The sequence below is a fragment of the Macaca mulatta genome, chromosome 15, assembly GCF_049350105.2.
Source record: "Macaca mulatta isolate MMU2019108-1 chromosome 15, T2T-MMU8v2.0, whole genome shotgun sequence".
Taxonomy (NCBI): domain Eukaryota; kingdom Metazoa; phylum Chordata; class Mammalia; order Primates; family Cercopithecidae; genus Macaca; species Macaca mulatta.
The window spans coordinates 24,918,026-24,937,114 of NC_133420.1; the positions used below are offsets into that span (position 1 = coordinate 24,918,026).

Below are 19,089 nucleotides of genomic sequence, written 5' to 3' on the forward strand. Positions count from 1 at the left end.
ATCTGAAAAGTTATTTCCAACTCTAAAATCTTGAGTAAGATTTAGTAAAATATCAATTATGTTGATGTTCAGATTTTGTTGCCTATAAATAGTCTATCAGTATCTGTTATATGCCTGCTAGGAAAAAAGCATTGTGCTAGGCACATAGCAATCAATGATGGATAGATAAGCAATAACGTTTGCTACTTCTGCAGTCAGCACATGATGGGAGAAATTGTTTATTAAGGGACTTTTACAGACTGGGCATGGTGGCTCAGGCCTGTAATCCCAACACTTTGGGAGGCCTTGGTGGGTGGATCACCTGAGGTTGGGAGTTCAAGACCAGCCTGACCAACATGGAGAAACCCCTTCTCTACTAAAAATACAAAATTAGCCAGGCGTGGTGGCGCATGCCTGTAATCCCAGCTACCTGGGAAGGCTGAGGCAGGAGAATGGCTTGAACCTGGGAGGCGGAGGTTGCAGTGAGCCGAGATCACACCATTGTGCTCCAGCCTGGGCAACAAGAGCAAAACTCCGTCTCAAAAAAAAAAAAAAGAAAAAAAAGGACTTTTACAATCTTCCCTGGGCAAGATTTTAGAAAAGATATATTCGAGAACATTGTCTAGTTAACAAATGTTATTTATGCACTCAAACTTGGAGCTCTGTTTTTGGCACATGAAACGTAAGATACCTTTGCTTTTAAGTGATTTATGATATAGTTGTGGATTTATGTAATATTAGCATTTACACATATGAAACAATACTGAAGCTGGATTAAAGGACAGGAAAATGTTATATTGCTGGGAGAAATATGGGGAATTACAGAAAAAAAGAACAACATAACATGGATTAAATCTGTCTGTAATTATATGGAATATTGAGGAGACCAGCCTTTTAGATCTGAAGGCTTATGTTAGGGACTGGTATAAAATAAGATTAGATAGGTTGGTGCCAGATTATGGAGACCTTATGTATACATGTTTAGGAAATAAGCTTTTGAAGAGTTTTGGCAAGGTAATGTTGTAAAACTGTTTTGTATCCATACAATGGAATATTATTCAGCCATAAAAAAGGAATGAAGTACTATTATGTGCTACGATATGGATGAACCTTTAAAACATTGTGCTAAATGAAAGAAGCCGGATACAAAAGGTCACATATTTATATGGCTCCATTTATGTTAAATGTCTAGAATAGACAAATTCGTAGAGATAGGAAGTAGATTAATGGTTTCTAGGGGTTTAGGGCTGGGACAGGAATGGGGAGTGAATGCTAATGTGTATAGGTTTCTCTTGGGGATGATGAAAATGTTTCAGAATTAGATAGTGGTGATAATTGGACAACCTTGTGAATATACTAAAAATTACTGAATTGAGCATCCTAAAAGAATGAACTATATCTCAGTTTTTTAACAAAATAGACTAGGGTAAAAACTTTTTTTTTTTTGAGATGCAGTCGCTCTGTCACCCAGGTGGAGTGCAATGGTGCTCACTGCAACCTCCACCTGCTGGGTTCAAGCGATTCTTCTGCCTCAGCATCCCAAGTAGCTGGGATTACAGGCACCCGCCACCATGCCCAGCTAATTTTTGTATTTTTAGTAGAGACTGGGTTTCGCCATGTTGGCCGGACTGGTCTGGAACTCATGACCACAAGTGATCCGCCCCCCTTGGCCTCCCAAAAGGCTGGGATTACAGGCATGAGCCATTGCACCCAGCTGGTAAAGACTTTCAAAAAATAAATCTAAATTTTTTTTGGAACACAATTGTTCCAGTTGTTATTGGAACACAGGAAAAATAATAATTCTATGAGAGGTATTGTGGATGGCTTCTTAGAGGTGAAGTGATGATACCTGAGCTATATCCAAAAGTATGGATAGCAAGGAAGGAAGGGCCTTGTGAATGAAGAAGGCAGCACAGGCAAAATCAATAAGATATGAGAGAAGCTGCCATATTGGAGAGCCTAGAATCCTGAAAGTCATCTAGGATAGTGATCTAATTCTCACTAGGATGTGACTGAAGATTAGCTTTTCCCATAAGTTCCAATTTTTGAGATAGCTTGCATGATTTCATGAGGCGATAAATGTTGACCTTATCATGGATCTTGTTGCCTTTTTGTTTATCAACAAAAGTCTATGAGTTTACCATTTCAAAGTACTAATCCAAATTTTAGGTATATAACATTTTGACATGGAGCAACCAGATAATCTATGTAAAGCATAGTGCCTGGAATAGACTGAAATAACCACTTGATAAATATTAATTATTATTGTTTCAAGGAAATCCTAATCATTTTCCTTGTTGTCTCTATTTTACTTGTGTAAAGAATAAGCACAGCCCTAAAATATCTTTATACTCTAAACCCTTACATTTGTACCTACTATTATTACCCACAGTTCCTTAGTTATTTTTTACATTTTAATACACAGTTACACATACAAGTAAACATCTCCTAGACTAATCTGTGATAAACTTAAAGGCAGCCCATGTACCTTTTTCTTTATACCCTACCTTTTTTTTTTTTTTGAGACGGAGTCTTGCTCTGTTGCCCAGGCTGGAGTGCAGTGGCACAATCTCCACTCACTGCAAGCTCCACTTCCCGGGTTCACACCATTATCCTGCCTCAGCCTCCCGTGTAGCTGGGACTACAGGCGCCCGCCACCGCACCTGCCTAATTTTTTTTAATGTATTTTTAGTAGAGACGGGGTTTCACCATGTTAGCCAGGATGGTCTCGATCTCCTGACCTCGTGATCCGCCTGTCTTGGCCTCCCAAAGTGCTGGGATTACAGGCGTGAGCCACCGCGCCCGGCCTATACCCTACCTTTAAAATGATTGTTCTAATTTGAGAAAAAACCCTCTAATCTGGTTGAGATGCAGTGTATTGAGTTCCTGCATAATTAACACGATCGTTTTCTGCAGTCATCACATATCTAAAGCTCTGTCAAAATTTGACTTTTTTTTTTTTTTTTTGAGACAGAGTTTCACTCTTGTTGCCTAGGCTGGAGTGCAATGGCGCGATCTCGGCTTACCACAACCTCTGCCTCCTAGGTTCAAGTGATTCTCCTGCCTCAGCCTCCCGAGTAGCTGGGATTACAGGCATGCACCACCACACCTGGCTAATTTTGCATTTTTAGTAGAGACGGGGTGTCTCCATGTTGGTCAGGCTGGTCACGAATTCCCAACCTCAGTTGATCCGCCCGCCTCGGCCTCCCAGAGTGCTGGAATTACAGGCGTGAGCCACTGTGCCCGTCCAAAATTTGACTTCTTAAAAGGAGTTAAGAAAGCCATAACATCCTTTCGAGCTGATTACTTAGTGACTCAACCAAGAAAATTCTTTTGTGTTAATAATAATAATAATAAAAGGTTGGTGTGTTTTGCCTCAATTTAATGAGTTACCATTTCATTCACCCAGCAGGTGTTTACTGAGTACCTACTGCATGCCAGGAACTGTTTTATTTGTCTGATAAATATTTACCAAGTGCCTACTCTGTTCCAGGAACTGTTTTAGGTGCTGGGGATATAGGAGTTATCAAAATAAACAAAAGTGGCCTTTCCTCAAGGAGTTTATAGTTCAGCTAATTTAACTCCTCATAGAAAACAACCCTTTCTTACCATGTCTGTTTTCTTTGTCCCAAATAGTTCTACTAATGGACTATATTATTTCGGTTGAGAACTTGTTGAACAGAATTTTCTTTTTTTTAACCTTCAGTAGGGAAAAATGTTTGCTTAAAGAATGAGTAATGGCCGGGCATGGTGGCTCATGCCTGTAATCCCAGCAATTTGTGAGGCCAAGGTGGGAGAATTGCCTGAGCCTAGAAGTTTGAAACCCTCCTGAGCAACAAATCTAGACCCCATCTCTACAAAAAAATTAAAAATTAGCCGAGTGTGGTGGCCTGCACTTGTAGTCCCATCTGCTTGGGAGGCTGAGGTGGGAGGATTGCTTAAGCCCAGGAGGTCAAGGCTGCAGTAAGCTGTTATTGTGATTGTGCCAGTGCACTCCAGCCTGGGTGACAGAGTGACACCCTGTCTCAAAAAAAAAAAAAAAGGGTAAATGGTGACTAATGAGTCACGTTAATATCTGGGAATCGTTTTTATTCCCTGTGGCTTACACAGGAATATGACTCTGTTACCATGATTATGTAAATTAGCTGTGTAAGGTGGCAGTGAAATTCATTGCCTTATTTGTCAATGTGGCAATATCTGAAGTGTTTTCTATTAATGGTTTCAGAATATAATTTTATTAAAAATTTCTACTAAGGAGGACAGTCATAGACAGTGATTTATCCTTTGCCCTTTGTTAAATTTTCTCTCCAGTAAAATTGGTTCTCCACCCAAGACTCCTGTAAGTAATGTAGCAGCTACCTCAGCTGGGCCCTCTAATGTTGGAACAGAGCTGAATTCTGTGCCTCAAAAATCCAGCCCATTTCTAACTAGAGTACCAGTATATCCTCCGCATTCTGAAAACATTCAGTATTTTCAAGATCCAAGGACTCAGATACCCTTTGAAGTCCCACAGTACCCACAGACAGGTGAGTAATTTTAGAGGATTCTAAGAAAAAAAGAAACATTGTTTCCCTTAGATAAATGAGTGAATAGTTCTAGAATGTCTACATTTAAAAAATTAATCCTTTTGACCATATGACTCATAAGTTATTTTCCTTCTCCAAGGATCTGTGCTTCTAAATACTAACAGCTTTAAGGTTGTTATTCCTACAAATCAAGTATAGGGTCAGGAATGAACTTTAGGGGGTTTTCTGTAAGTCCCCTGAAATGATGTAAAAAAATGCTTTATTTATGTATGCTTATGTACAATTTTGGAAAGAGAGTGGACAACTCACATAGATTTTGAGAGAGGTCTTCAACGTCTGCTCCCAAAAAGGTTAATAAAAATCAATGATGTAACTATTTAATCCAAAACCAGTGGCAATAGATGCCCTGGAAGGATATTTACCAGCCATCTGTTAATAGCTCTGTCATGTGTTTTAAGGAGCACTTTAGCAAAGTATTGAACGTTAATGATTTTCATATAGTGGTATCTTGAAAATATGTAGCTTCTGGTCAGGTGTGGTAGCTCACACCTGTAATCCCAGCACTTTGGGAGGCCCAGGAGAATTGCTTGAGCCCAGGAGTTTGAGACCAGCCTGGGCTTGCATCATAGCAAGACCTTGTCTCTACTAAAAAATAAAAGAAAAAGCCAGGTATAAAGCTTTATAAAGCAGGGTAAGGTAAGGTTCAAAGCATATTGTATTTTCCTGCATTAAGGGCTGCCTTAGATTTAAGCCATTATAAAATGTTGGATTGTACTAAGATTACATTAAATATTCCTCTTTCCAATTTTCAAGGATACTATCCACCACCTCCAACGGTACCAGCTGGTGTGGCTCCCTGTGTTCCTCGCTTTGTGAGGTCCAATAATGTTCCAGAGTCCTCCCTCCCACCTGCTTCCATGCCATATGCCGATCATTACAGTACATTTTCCCCTCGAGATCGAATGAATTCTTCTCCTTACCAACCTCCTCCTCCGCAGCCGTATGGACCAGTTCCTCCAGTACCTTCTGGAATGTATGCTCCTGTGTATGACAGCAGGCGCATCTGGCGCCCACCTATGTACCAACGAGATGACATTATTAGAAGCAATTCTTTACCTCCAATGGATGTGATGCACTCATCTGTCTATCAGACATCTTTGCGGGAAAGATATAACTCATTAGATGGATATTATTCGGTGGCTTGTCAGCCACCAAGTGAGCCAAGGACAACTGTGCCTTTACCAAGGGTAAGTAAAGATGCTACTATAATGTAGTCATTAAGAGCCCAGTGTCTGGGCCGGGCGCGGTGGCTGAAGCCTGTAATCCCAGCACTTTGGGAGGCCGAGACGGGCGGATCACGAGGTCAGGAGATCGAGACCATCCTGGCTAACACGGTGAAACCCCGTCTCTACTAAAAAAATACAAAAAAAACTAGCCGGGCGAGGTGGCGGGCGCCTGTAGTCCCAGCTACTCAGGAGGCTGAGGCAGGAGAATGGCATGAACCTGGGAGGCGGAGCTTGCAGTGAGCTGAGATCCGGCCACTGCACTCCAGCCTGGGCGACAGAGCGAGACTCCATCTCAAAAAAAAAAAAAAAAAAAAAGAAAAAAAAAAAAAGAGCCCAGTGTCTGGAGTCAAACCACCCAGGTATATATCCTGGCTCCTCCACTTACTAATTGTGTGACTTAAGGAAGTTACTTGACCTCCTTATGCCTCAGTTCTTTCATTCGTTTGATGGAAATAATAGTAGTACCTACCTCATAAGGCTGTTGTGAGAATTAAATCAGAAAATCAAACCTCTTAGAACTGGGCCTCATACATGTTAATGCTCAATAAATGTTATGTTCGGATAGGTAATTGTTGGGAAAGTAGAAAACTCTTAAAAATACAAGGTTAGGGCCTTTTTTCAGTATCACCACATACATACAAATTACTTTCCTAAACAAGAAAAGTGAATGCTCAGATTCTGCTTTTAACATCAGTTGAATAAATATTAACCATTTTTTTTAAGTGTATGGAGAATAGACTAGGGTGACTTTCCCTGCTGTATTTTTTTATCCCAACAATATCATAAACTGTTTACATCATTTTCACACAGTTAAATTTATTCACCACTCCCTAGATGATTAAGATTGTTTCTTTTATCCCCCATTAGGAACCTTGTGGTCATTTGAAGACCAGTTGCGAGGAGCAGATAAGAAGAAAGCCAGATCAGTGGGCACAGTACCACACTCAGAAAGCACCTCTTGTCTCTTCAACTCTTCCTGTGGCAACACAGTCACCAACACCACCTTCTCCTCTATTCAGTGTAGACTTCCGTGCGGATGTAAGAAAGGTTTTAATTACTTAATGTTGCAGGGATAGGTCAAACAGCTGACTTCAAATTATGCATTCAAACCAGGAATAGCTATGTTGGATATTTTGCAGTGGTTTGGTGTGCAGTTGAGTTTAGTTCAGTAAACACTGAATATATATGCACAATGGCTAGGTGTTATGAGACTCTGAAGACTGTTAAGGCATAGTCCTTTACCAGGAATTCAAAATCTTTCCAGTAGTGTAATTATTTTATGGTTTTTTATTAATAGTGTGATTTATATCTATCATTTATTGAGCACCTACTCATGCCAACACTGTACTAAGCATTTGCATAAAGCTATTTTATTTAATTCTCACAAAAACCTTAGGGGGCAGGTATTTTCTATATTTTACAGGGTAGGAATCTTACTTACAGAAGTGATTTGCCCAAGATCTTTCAGCTGTAAATAGCTGGGGTTTGAATCCTGTGCTGTCTGAGGTATTTCTTCACTACTTCATAAGAGATGCAGAAATACCTACAGTATTATTTATGCTCTTTACATCACTGTTAATTATTGTTCTTGGCATTACAAAATAAGTTTTTGTACCAGGATGATTTTAATTTAATCTGGTGTTTTCAGTACTGTTATATTTAGAGTAAACCATTAATTTCTTTTTTAAGTTTTTTCTGGTTTATTCCCCACCCCCAAAAGTTCTGATATTAAAATTTTTAAAATATTTTCATTATAAAAAATTTCAAACATATACAGCTATAGAGAGAATAATATGATAAACTCCATGTACCCAACACCCAGGTTCCATAGTTATCAACTCAGTCAGTACTGTCTTATTTGTACCCCCTCTTCCCGTTGAATTGTTTTGAGGTAATCCTAGGCATTATATTTTTTAACCCATAAATATTTCAATAAAGCATTGAAATTTTAAACTAGATCCAAATTGGTCTTGTCAAACTTAGACTTCTTCAAAGCAGGTAAATATGTTGACAACAGAGTGACAGAGCTGCCACTTGCTTGCTAGATGCCACTTCTGTTTTCTTTTTTAGTATACAATGTATGCTTCAGGAAGTGAGTATTTCCCTGAGACTCAGATCTGCTGAGTTTGACTTGAGAAAAGTTATTTAACTTTTTTGGCCTTGAGTTTTTAAATCTGAATAATTAGTAAACTAGATTTAATGATTCGTATAACTTTAGTGTTCTGGTCCTGTAAGTATTCCTTATTCACAGTCCCTTTAAAATTTATTTATTTCCCCTTTAGCTCCAGAGCCTTCTTTGAATTCCTTTTGTTATTTGATACTGCATAATTTATCAGTTATATTCCCTTATTTGCACATGTCATTCTTTTTCTCAAGAAAATTATAAACACAGCTTGGTGTAGTGGCTCATGCCTATAATCCCAGCACTTTGGAAGATCGAGGTGGGTGGATTGCTTGAGCCCAGGAGTTTGATACCAGCCTAGGCAATATGGCAAAACTTCACCTCTACTAAAAATATAAAAAATTGTCTGGGCATAGTGGCGCATGCCTATAGTCCCAGCTACTTGGGAAGCTGAGCTGGGAAAATCACCTGAGCCTGGGAAGTCGAGGCTGCAGTGAGCTGGGATCACCCCACTGCACGTTAGCCTGGGCGGTAGGAATGAGACTCTGTCTCAAAAGAAAAAAGAAAATTATAAACTTCTTTAGGATATGGACTGTGACCTCTGTGTGTATCTATGTATTTGTTTTCTCTTACTTTTTTTTTTCTTGGAGCACCCCATACCATTTAGTAGCATACTATAAATGTTAGTTAATTGGTTTTGATAGTATTAGTCAAATGTTCCATATGAGCACTTAAAGGACAAAGTGAAAAGAGAAAGCATGCCATTTTCTATTGTAAAAATACCATTTGTTGCTTATTACAGTTTTTTATATTAGTTATTGAAAGAGTGTAATTGTTTGCTATGAAGTCCTCTGAATTCTATAATAGTTCCTTTATAGTAGTTACAAGCTTGTAAATTTAAGCTTCTTACTAATTGGCTTTATTTATTTTTTTTTAACCAGTTCTCAGAGAGTGTGAGTGGTACAAAATTTGAAGAAGATCATCTTTCCCATTATTCTCCCTGGTCTTGTGGCACCATAGGCTCCTGTATAAATGCCATTGATTCAGAGCCCAAAGATGTAATTGCTAATTCAAATGCTGTGTTAATGGTATGATTTTGCTGGGGTTGCAGGGGTTGGAGGTGAGAGATGATGCATGTTCACTCACGTTGTAGAATGAATGTTTTCTATTCATTCGTTCATATTGTTGCCTTATAACTCATTAGTAGCAGCAGGGTTATATTTAGGTAAGTCTGAAATAAATTATATTTAATGTTTAGATTATTTGAACATTGGTGGTTTAATGGTAGTTTGTTGGATTATCATTGAGTCTAGAGCTAGTTTTAAATTAACCAAAAAACCTAGTTACATGTCTTTTGATAGCGTATATTTACTAGCTGAGGTAATAGCCAACAGTCCTTTTGTTGATTTTCTTTGGTTTACACAGGACCTGGACAGTGGCGATGTTAAGAGAAGAGTACATTTATTTGAAACTCAGAGAAGGACAAAAGAAGAAGATCCAATAATTCCCTTTAGTGATGGACCCATCATCTCAAAATGGGGTGCAATTTCCAGATCTTCCCGTACAGGTTACCATACCACAGATCCTGTCCAGGCCACTGCTTCCCAAGGAAGTGCGACTAAGCCCATCAGTGTATCAGGTAATCTATTTAGATAATACCTAGCCTGATATGTTCTAAGCACTATGCTTTTTCTTTTCTTTTCTTTTTTTTTTTAATTGAGACAGAGTCTCACTCTGTTGCCCAGACTGGAGTGCAGTGGTGCGATCTCGGCTCACTGCAACCTGTGTCCTGGGTTCAAGTGATTCTCCTGCCTCAGCTCCAAAGTAGCTGGGATTACAGACGTGCACTACCACGCCTGGCTAATTTTTGTATTTTTAGTAGAGAGTATTTTGTATTTTAGTTTCGCCATGTTGGCCAGGCTGGTCTGGATCTCCTGGCCTCATGTGATCCACCTGCCTAAGCCTCCCAAAGTGCTGAAATTACAGGTGTGAGCCACTGTGCCCGTCCTAAGCACTATGCTTTTTAATCCCCAGCTTGTGAGATGGAAAACATTTCCCTCCATTTAACAACCATGGGAAACTCAGAATTAGGTGGTTTAACCAGCATCATATGGCTAGTGGGATAAAGTACAGATCTATTTTGAGAAGTATACATTCATATCAGTACACTAATTTGTCACTTTTTTGACCATTGTTTCATTCTACATGTCTGTAGATTATGTCCCTTATGTCAATGCTGTTGATTCAAGGTGGAGTTCATATGGCAACGAGGCCACATCATCAGCACACTATATTGAAAGGTAACGTTTTTCTTAATTCTATAGGATTCTCCATTCTCAGACTTGTATGTATCTTAAGAGTACACATCCTACCCCCAGTTCATGAAATGTGCTTTGCTTGTCTGAGCTATGTAACAAATTTCTGAAAAATATTTGCATTTAAATTTGGAATGACTGAAGTTTTCAGGGTTGATCTGTCACATAAAACATATGGTTATTACTGCTTTTGTTGCTTCATTGACTTAACTTTTATTACAGTAAACATATTTCTCTTTAAAGGGACAGATTCATTGTTACTGATTTATCTGGTCATAGAAAGCATTCCAGTACTGGGGACCTTTTGAGCCTTGAACTTCAGCAGGTAGGCTCTGTAACTTAGCTATGAATTTTTAAAAAATAGAATGCCAGTTGAAAGCTATGGTTGGAAGCTAACTTTACTTTTCTTTCCTCCTCATATAGGCCAAGAGCAACTCATTACTTCTTCAGAGAGAGGCCAATGCTTTGGCCATGCAACAGAAGTGGAATTCCCTGGATGAAGGCCGTCACCTTACCTTAAACCTTTTAAGCAAGGAAATTGAACTAAGAAATGGAGAGGTAAAGAAACTGAATCTTTCGGCTTCATGCTTAATGTATTTGTTTTCTGCTGCTGCATCTTGGTTATACCATTACTGAGTGTATTTTGGTGTGCCTATATCTCTGATAGATGATCGATTGCTTTTAAAACTCATAATAGAAATAAAATTGTAGTCCTAGATTTCTTAAATAATTATTTAACTAGATCATTGAAAAATTTTTTTTTTTTTTGGAGATGGAATCTTGCACTATTGCCTGGAGTGTAGTGGCACAATCTCGGTTCACTGCAGCCTCTGGCTCTCAGGTTCAAGTGATTCTCCTGCCTCCCGAGTAGCTGAGATTACAGGCACCCACCACCATGCCCAGCTAATTTTTCTATTTTTAGTAGAGACAGGGTTTCACCATGTTGCTGGTCTTGAATTCCTGACCTCAAGTGATCTGCTTGCCTCACCTTCCCAAAGTGCTAGGATTACAGGTGTGAGCCACCGTATCTGGCTGATTATTGGGATTTTTTATTTTAATTTAAAAGGGAAGCCCCAGATTCCACAGGTATAAAATCAGTATTTTTCTTAGTTACAGAGTGATTATACAGAAGATTCAACAGATACTAAACCTGATAGGGATATCGAGTTAGAGCTTTCAGCACTTGATACTGATGAACCTGATGGACAAAGTGAACCAATTGAAGTAAGTGCCACAATTAGATAATTGAGAGGCTTTGTTCGATTGAAAATTTAAAAGTATAAAATACTTTGATACTGAAGGATTGACATTTTATTTTCTTAGGAGATCCTGGACATACAGCTTGGTATCAGTTCTCAAAATGATCAGTTGCTAAATGGAACGGCAGTGGAAAATGGGCATCCAGTGCAGCAGCACCAAAAGGAGCCACCAAAGCAGAAGAAACAGAGTTTAGGTGAAGACCATGTGATTCTGTGAGTGTTAGACAGAAAATTCATAAACAGTGGGCATAGGACATAATAAAGAGAAAAAAATGTTAAATTCATTTTTGGCTTTATGCTGTAAGGGGAAGACCTTTTGTGGGCAATGATTTGGTCAGTCTGAATTTTGAGGGGAGAAAAAGTAAAATTGAACTAACAAAGCAGTCCATTTTGGTAGCCTGAAACTTGCTTTTTGTTGAGATAAAGTTTTTTTTTGTTTTTTTGTTTTTTTTTTTGAGACGGAGTCTCGCTGTGTCACCCAGGCTGGAGTGCAGTGGCGCGATCTCGGCTCACTGCAAGCTCCGCCTCCCAGGTTCACGCCATTCTCCTGCCTCAGCCTCCGAGTAGCTGGGACTACAGGCGCCCGCCACCACGCCCGGCTAGTTTTTTGTATTTTTAGTAGAGACGGGGTTTCACCATGTTAGCCAGGATGGTCTCGATCTCCTGACCTCGTGATCCACCCGCCTCGGCCTCCCAAAGTGCTGGGATTACAGGCTTGAGCCACCGCGCCCGGCCTGTTGAGATAAAGTTAATCTGTGTTCCAGCATCAGGTTATGCTTCTTTAATCTGGTTGCCAGATTTCTAGATTACAAAATGGAGAATGAAAACCTGGATTAATGGTTTCTCTTTTTGAAAATCATGTTAAGATTTTCTCAGCTAGGCCAGGCGCAGTGGCTCATGGCTGTAATCCCAGCACTTTGGAAGGCTGAGGTGGGTGGATCACAAGGTCAGGAGTTCAAGACCACCCTGGCCAACATAGTGAAACCCTGTCTCTACAAAAATACAAAAAAGCCAGGCATAGTGATAGGCACCTGTAGTCTCAGCTGCTTGGGAGGCTGAGGCAAGAGAATTGCTTGAACCCAGGAGGCGGAGGTTGCAGTGAGCCAAGATCGTGACACTGCACTCCAGCCTGGGCAACAGACTGAGACTCCATCTCAAAAAATATATATATATATAGTTTAAAGTCATACAAACTGTTAAGTTGAAGATTTAAGCCCATATTTTGGGCAGTAATTATTCCAAATGGCAGTATTATAGCCAAGAAAAAAATTATATATAAAATATTTTTATTATATAATTATATATAAAAAATATATAATACATTTATAATATATATTATATATAAATATATATTATATATAAATATATATAAAAATATATATATATCTTTTTTTTTCTTGGCTATAATACTGCCATTTGGAATAATTACTGCCCAAAATATGGGCTTAAATCTTCAACTTAATAGTTTGTATGGCCTTAAACTAACTAGTATTTTAATTTTTATCATAACTTTTGGAAAATAGAACATTTCAGGCCAGGAGTAGTGGCTCACGCCTGTAATCCCAGCACTCTGGGAGGCCAAGGCAGGCGGATCGTTTGAGGTCAGGAGTTGTAGACCAGCCACCGTGGTGAAACCCCGTCTCTACTAAAAATGCAAAATAGCTGAGTGTGGTGGTACACGCCTGTAATTCCAGCTAGTTGGGAGGCTGAGGCAGGAGAATTGCTTGAACCCAGGAGGCGGAAGTTGCAGTGAGCCAAGATCATGCCACGGCACTCCAGCCTGGGCAACAGAGGGAGACTGTCTGAAAAAAGGAAAATAGGACTTTTCAAGTTACTTCTGATACTTCTAGTGATAAAGACATCTCTTTGCTAGGGACTCCTAAAGTTTGATGTAGCTTTCCTTAAGTATGTATAGTTACCCTTAAAAGTTTTCACTTAAAGCTAACTTGTTTTTAATGTCATTTCTTTTTTCTCAGGGAGGAACAAAAAACAATTCTGCCGGTAACTTCTTGCTTTAGCCAGCCACTCCCAGTGTCTATTAGCAATGCAAGTTGCCTCCCCATCACCACGTCTGTCAGTGTTGGCAACCTCATTCTGAAAACTCATGTTATGTCTGAAGATAAAAACGACTTTTTAAAACCTGTTGCAAATGGGAAGATGGTTAACAGCTGAAAAGAGGTTCATCTTTCAAATTTGTGACCACACCATGGAAGCATTTACACTAGCTTTTTATATATATAATATATATTATATAATGTATATTTTTTTTAAAAAAAGATATTACTGGGGGCATCCATTTCCTGTGGACTCTTTGATACTTCAAGCCCTCTTGCATTAGCATTATGAAAAAAAAAAAAAGAAAATTTACTTTACTAGGGTAACATGTTCACTTTCCAGAAGTGATTGGAATTTGGACAACATTTAACTTAAGCTTCAAGCAGCTTTTTATGAGTTTGTAGCAATCCGGTGCAGTAACTGAGCCATTTCCTATTTTAAATGGCTTCTATAGAAAATTAACAACTCAGTTATTAAACTAGCAGGATCCTACAATGATACATCTAGTGAAAGTAGACTTAGTTAACTTATTTATTTCTATTTTATGTTTCACTGAGAGAAGTTTCCATCTCATTCCAGCTGCTTTATTTATCTTTTTCATGGAACTTTGCATGGATTTCTTTTTCTTTTTTTAATTTTGAAGAGTGGAGTTAGATGTTCTTACCATAGAATTTTACAGGGTTATATACAGCTTTCTTTACTGCATTATATGTAGGAGTGTGGTGCAGTGCTTTTATCTGTAGCATATAATTTTTTTTAATTTTCCATTTTTCAAGAGTAGTTTCTGCTTTGTTAATATTTATACACAGGCTACTTGTTGAAGTAATTAATTAAAAATATAACCAAGTGCCTAAGTCTTTCAGCTGATGTACTAGATATTAAATTCTCCTAAGTTATGCAGAATCGTTTTTACAATTTTGATAAATTATGCACTAATGTAATGGCAGTTTTTTAAAATGCAGATTTAAGCCTGTACATTATTGAATCTGATGACTTGGCAAAAGAATCAGGTGCTTTCAGCTTTCTTGAGAAAACCCTGTATGTAGCGTTTGCACTGACTAACAAGATGGTATTGCTGGGTTTTTAATTTAAACTAATTAATTTGGATGTTCATTGCATTATCTTGGTTAAATATTGTTTATTGTTACTTCATGTTGGGATTTAGTTTTTCTTGTTTTTTGACTGTTAGGTTGATAAGACTATGAACCATGTAATAGTAGAACATTGGCTAACATTTATTCATACTTAGAAACATGAATAATTTCTGCCTTGCTAAAATGTGACTGAAATGGTTTTGACTTGGCATCTGAAAGTATACAATGTGTTCAACAAGTCATGCCTCAGATTTGTGGGAGGTATTGTATTGAAACCTAAATTTCAGTTAACATTTGAAAAGAAAAGCTGGGCATTCCTTCCTGGTGATCTTTACCTATAGTTTATCTGTTTTTCTTTTGTTTCTTTAAGATTAGTTTGACTTTTATTATTATTTTTTTAATTAACTTCTGTGAAGTTGTTTACTCTGAAAATTGTACTGGAATATTTTAAGCCAAGCTGATCTTTCACCAGGTGTACTGTATGTAAGGGCTTTTCCTGCTAGCAAGATGCTTAAACAGGATCATGTTATTGGTCGTCTGAGCTATTTAGTTGTTTTACAAAACCACAGCATTGTATCAGATAAGATTTTGATAAAAAGTTTTGTGCACATTTCCAGGGGCGGGAGGGTTGACATTTCCCTGAAATTTCTTGATTAGAATGAGTAAATACTGGTGTTTGATACCTGTCTTAATGAACATGCTCATAAGGTGACTGATAAGTTGTAAATATACCTGAGAAACAAAGGGGTAGTTTTGATATTCTGGTGTCAGTATGGAAGATCTTACACATTTATTTAATACTCAAATGTATGAAGATGTTTGTTTGTAGCATAACAACAGCACAGTAGCCTTGACTTAGTTTCCTTTGGTTAGTACTGTACCTTTTTGCCATGGCCAGTGCTCCCCATCCCTATGAAGACATTTTATTTATTTCACTCTGTAACCTGAAATGAATAGGAACAAGGGTTTTAAACCATGTTACATTAACTTATTTCTGACATTATAAATTAGCCTAGAATATTACAGGAACATGATTGTTATATAATTTATATCAGAACCTTTCTATAAATATGTGCTTCTTACATTTGAAATGCTTCCAATGTACTTTATTTGCTGTTTGTAATTCCAAAAAGGATATGCAAACCAGTCTGTCTATTTCATGGATATTTAATAGTGAGATCTTCCATGTTGAAGGTAATGTATTTTTTTTTAAGATTTTAAAATTGCTATTTTGTTACAAAATAGAGACCTATTAACAGTTTGAGAGCTCCTTATGTGCCCTCAGGGAAAGAACCCTCTGTGCAACAGAACTACACAAAACATCTTCAGCACGTTCTGAGGGTGAATATATACTACATAAATTGATCTTGTGTATTTAACCTTATCTTTTTAATTTTAAAATTGAAATTTTGAAACTTGGTTGTGCTCTGCTGGAGGGGGTTGGGATAAACTGCTTAAATGTTTGCCTACTTGTCCAGTGAAATTACATTTGCATCAGTATATGTATATACCTGCCAACCTTATTGGTATGTCTCAGAACGTTTATATTAAAGTAATGCTTGTCTTGCAGCAGGTGATCCCATAAAACAATAACTCCCTGTTCTTAAAAACTTACTCTCTTTTTCACTAACAACATAGGAATTGTTTCTGTGTTGAGATTATTCTGTGTTGCATCCATTCTCTGTGTAGTGGTCACCTTCTGTCTGTCATGGTGGGTTTAATGTGAAGTAAAACCATTGGTTCTCTGCCACTTTTGAAGAAAGGGCAGTTCATCTGATCCTTCTTCAGAATGGTACCTACTGATATCATCGAGGAAAATGTTACAAATCAGACCTAGAATATGACTTTTTACAATTGAGGCATTTCCTGTCATTTGGCCGCCTTACCAACAAGATGTGATGTACAAATTTGGAATCAAAGGATACAAAGCAACAAGAGAGGAAATGTGTAATGGGGGTAACAAAACTGCCTATGTTACCTATTGTCTAGTCAGAAAAAAAAAGTCTGAGGTCTGGAATGCAAGAAAGTTGTGGTTATTTTCTTTCATTTTTTGTTTTTGTTTTTTAATTTCTAAGTTCCATTCTGAAGTCCATGTGCCCCATTCAGTTACTGTGGTTGTAGCATCAGTTTTTTGTGGTTTCATTTCATTTTATGAATACAGAGGAAGTTACATATATATTTTTTCTATTTGGTACCTGAACAAAGCAGATTCCCTTGCCTTTGCTGCCGTGTCTTATGTTCAATGTCACGTGATAAACCAGTGTCATACATGAAAGTTGTGCATTGTAATTTTCAAAAAAAGGGAGTTCATTAGGCCAGTGGCACTGACTTTTCCCTCCCATCGTAGCTATTTATTCTAGTAAGAGGATAATAAAAGAAATTTCCTATGCAAGAACTGAAATTTTCCATTTGTATGGATCTAGTCACTTTCATTTAGATTTCAAGTTGAGGTTAAGTATATAAAGCATATCCCAATTTTATATGCTGCCTTGAGAAAATTACAGGATGCACAGCAATTTGTAGGTATTTCAAATGGGATCATTTAAACATTTGAAAAAGTATTTTAAAAACCATCTAGCTTGCTTTTGGATTTTAGACATTAAAGCCTGTGTTGTCTTGTTAACAGGGGTGGAATTTATAACAACCAGATTCAGCATATGATTTCACCTTTGAATCTGAGTATTTCTTCCCTATCTTCTTTGAGTCATTTTCTGAGCAGACTGTCACCAGTATTGATAACTAAGCATTAAAGGGAAAAGTTGCATTGCAACTATGCATTGGTTTCCTGGAAGAACTTTTGTTTTAATGAATGAAGAGGCTTGATGGGATCACTTACTGTAACTCCTTCTACATAAGGACCCCTTCTGCAAGCAGAACACAAAAGAACATGCTCAAGGACTATCCCATTTTCTGGATAAATTGAATAAGTTTGCTAGTAACGTCTTTATACTGCGACTTCCTTGTATCCCTTTGCTGGCAAGGGAATACAAGGCGTCAAGGCCACAGATCAAAACACCCCACATTTGAGTGGAGTCTTATTTTTACTCCAAGAGCAGTTATTCTCCTTGAGTCTAAAATTGGCAGTTTTTCCTTTTTTTTAATAAAATTTTTAAAATATCCCCAAACCAGTGGAACACAGACACTGGCTGTACTTAGTACCAAAAGCCAAGGTCATTTGCACATATTCCATCAACCTGTCAAGAATTAGGCCTCACTTTATAACCCAAGGCATGGAAGTGCATGCATTCTCTTAGCTGGGCAAACAATTATACTGTAGTTGTGATACAACACATGTGGCTTTTATTTGTACTGCACATATCCACTGTACAGCCACTTGGGAGTATCGTGGTTAGCTTGCAGCAACTGCTGTCTGCATTTATACTGTTTATTGCATATTCTTTTCCCTGGAAGTGAAAGAGAAATGTTTTTCTTGTTGCATTGATTACATTTTATAAATTTGCTTAGCTGGAAAGTTTGGGAAAAGAGGCCTGTTTGTCAATTGTACAACCGATTGTGAAGCTCTAGTGTGAATATTTTTACGTCTGTATTAGACATTTTCTTTGCAAATCTATTGTTCGATTGAAATGTAAATGAAATTAAAGATGGTGTACACCCATCATGTAAAAAGCAGGCACCATCTCTAAGATGGATTTAATGCTCATTTTTAAGGCATATACTCAGCTTCTATTTAAAACTATAATTTAAAATAATTCTGTACAATGAAATGGGGAATATATATGGGAATAAATTCTATTCCATTTATTTCAATTTGAATTTCCAAATCGTAATGTTTCCCTTTGTGCTATAGGAATAGGATTAAATGGGGGAAGACTAGGATTTATAAGGCCTGTATATGGGGGGAGGGCAGAGATGGAACAATGAGGGTTGTGATGATAGTGAATAGCAAGGAGTGAATTCTGTGTGTTTTTGCTGTAGCACTGAAGTGAAGAGATACTAGCTTTGGCTGTTCACAAAATAGAGCATCATGATTTTCAGTGTTTGAGAGAAAATTGATGGAAAAAGTTTGCAGTACTTGACATGTATTTGCATGCACAAAATAAAATTATTTGTCCACCTTAAAAGTTGTTTGTTTAATGTCAATATTAAGTTCATGGTATATTTTAGTTATCTAGATTTTCTTGGCATAGTTTTTGGCTTAACAGAGCTACCAGGCCACTCCTTGAGATTTAAATGATTACCTGCCTCATCTATATATCATACGGAAGGGTTTGAAAGAAATGAATAGACCCAAGGAGGTTGAGATATACCTTAATTCTATCAAGTCACTTCATTCAACACACAGCACTTTCTGTGTGGGAGATGAGGATGCAGGTAGTACTGAGTTTACTGTCTAGTGGGAAAAGCAGGACAGATACACAACTAATACAAAGTGATGTATCATAGAAGTTTGAAGACAGTTCTGTGGACCTCAGCAGAGTGGCTTGGTCTAGAC

The 19,089-nt window shown here is 37.8% G+C and overlaps 1 protein-coding gene across 5 annotated transcripts in view; it reads left to right on the forward strand.

Moving 5' to 3' along the window:
* RC3H2 (ring finger and CCCH-type domains 2) overlaps positions 1–18,718 on the forward strand; it is a 57,391-nt gene extending 38,673 nt beyond the window's left edge. Inside the window, exons 11-21 of one of the 5 annotated variants that reach the window (XM_015116855.3) lie at positions 4,291–4,505; positions 5,319–5,752; positions 6,659–6,829; positions 8,855–9,001; positions 9,339–9,552; positions 10,129–10,213; positions 10,472–10,553; positions 10,652–10,786; positions 11,339–11,452; positions 11,552–11,681; positions 13,464–18,718. In XM_015116855.3, coding sequence (XP_014972341.1) covers positions 4,291–4,505; positions 5,319–5,752; positions 6,659–6,829; positions 8,855–9,001; positions 9,339–9,552; positions 10,129–10,213; positions 10,472–10,553; positions 10,652–10,786; positions 11,339–11,452; positions 11,552–11,681; positions 13,464–13,492 — 1,756 coding nt within the window. In that variant the 3' untranslated portion in view covers positions 13,493–18,718. 5 annotated transcript variants of the gene reach the window in all.
* Positions 18,719–19,089: the final 371 nt, after the last annotated feature.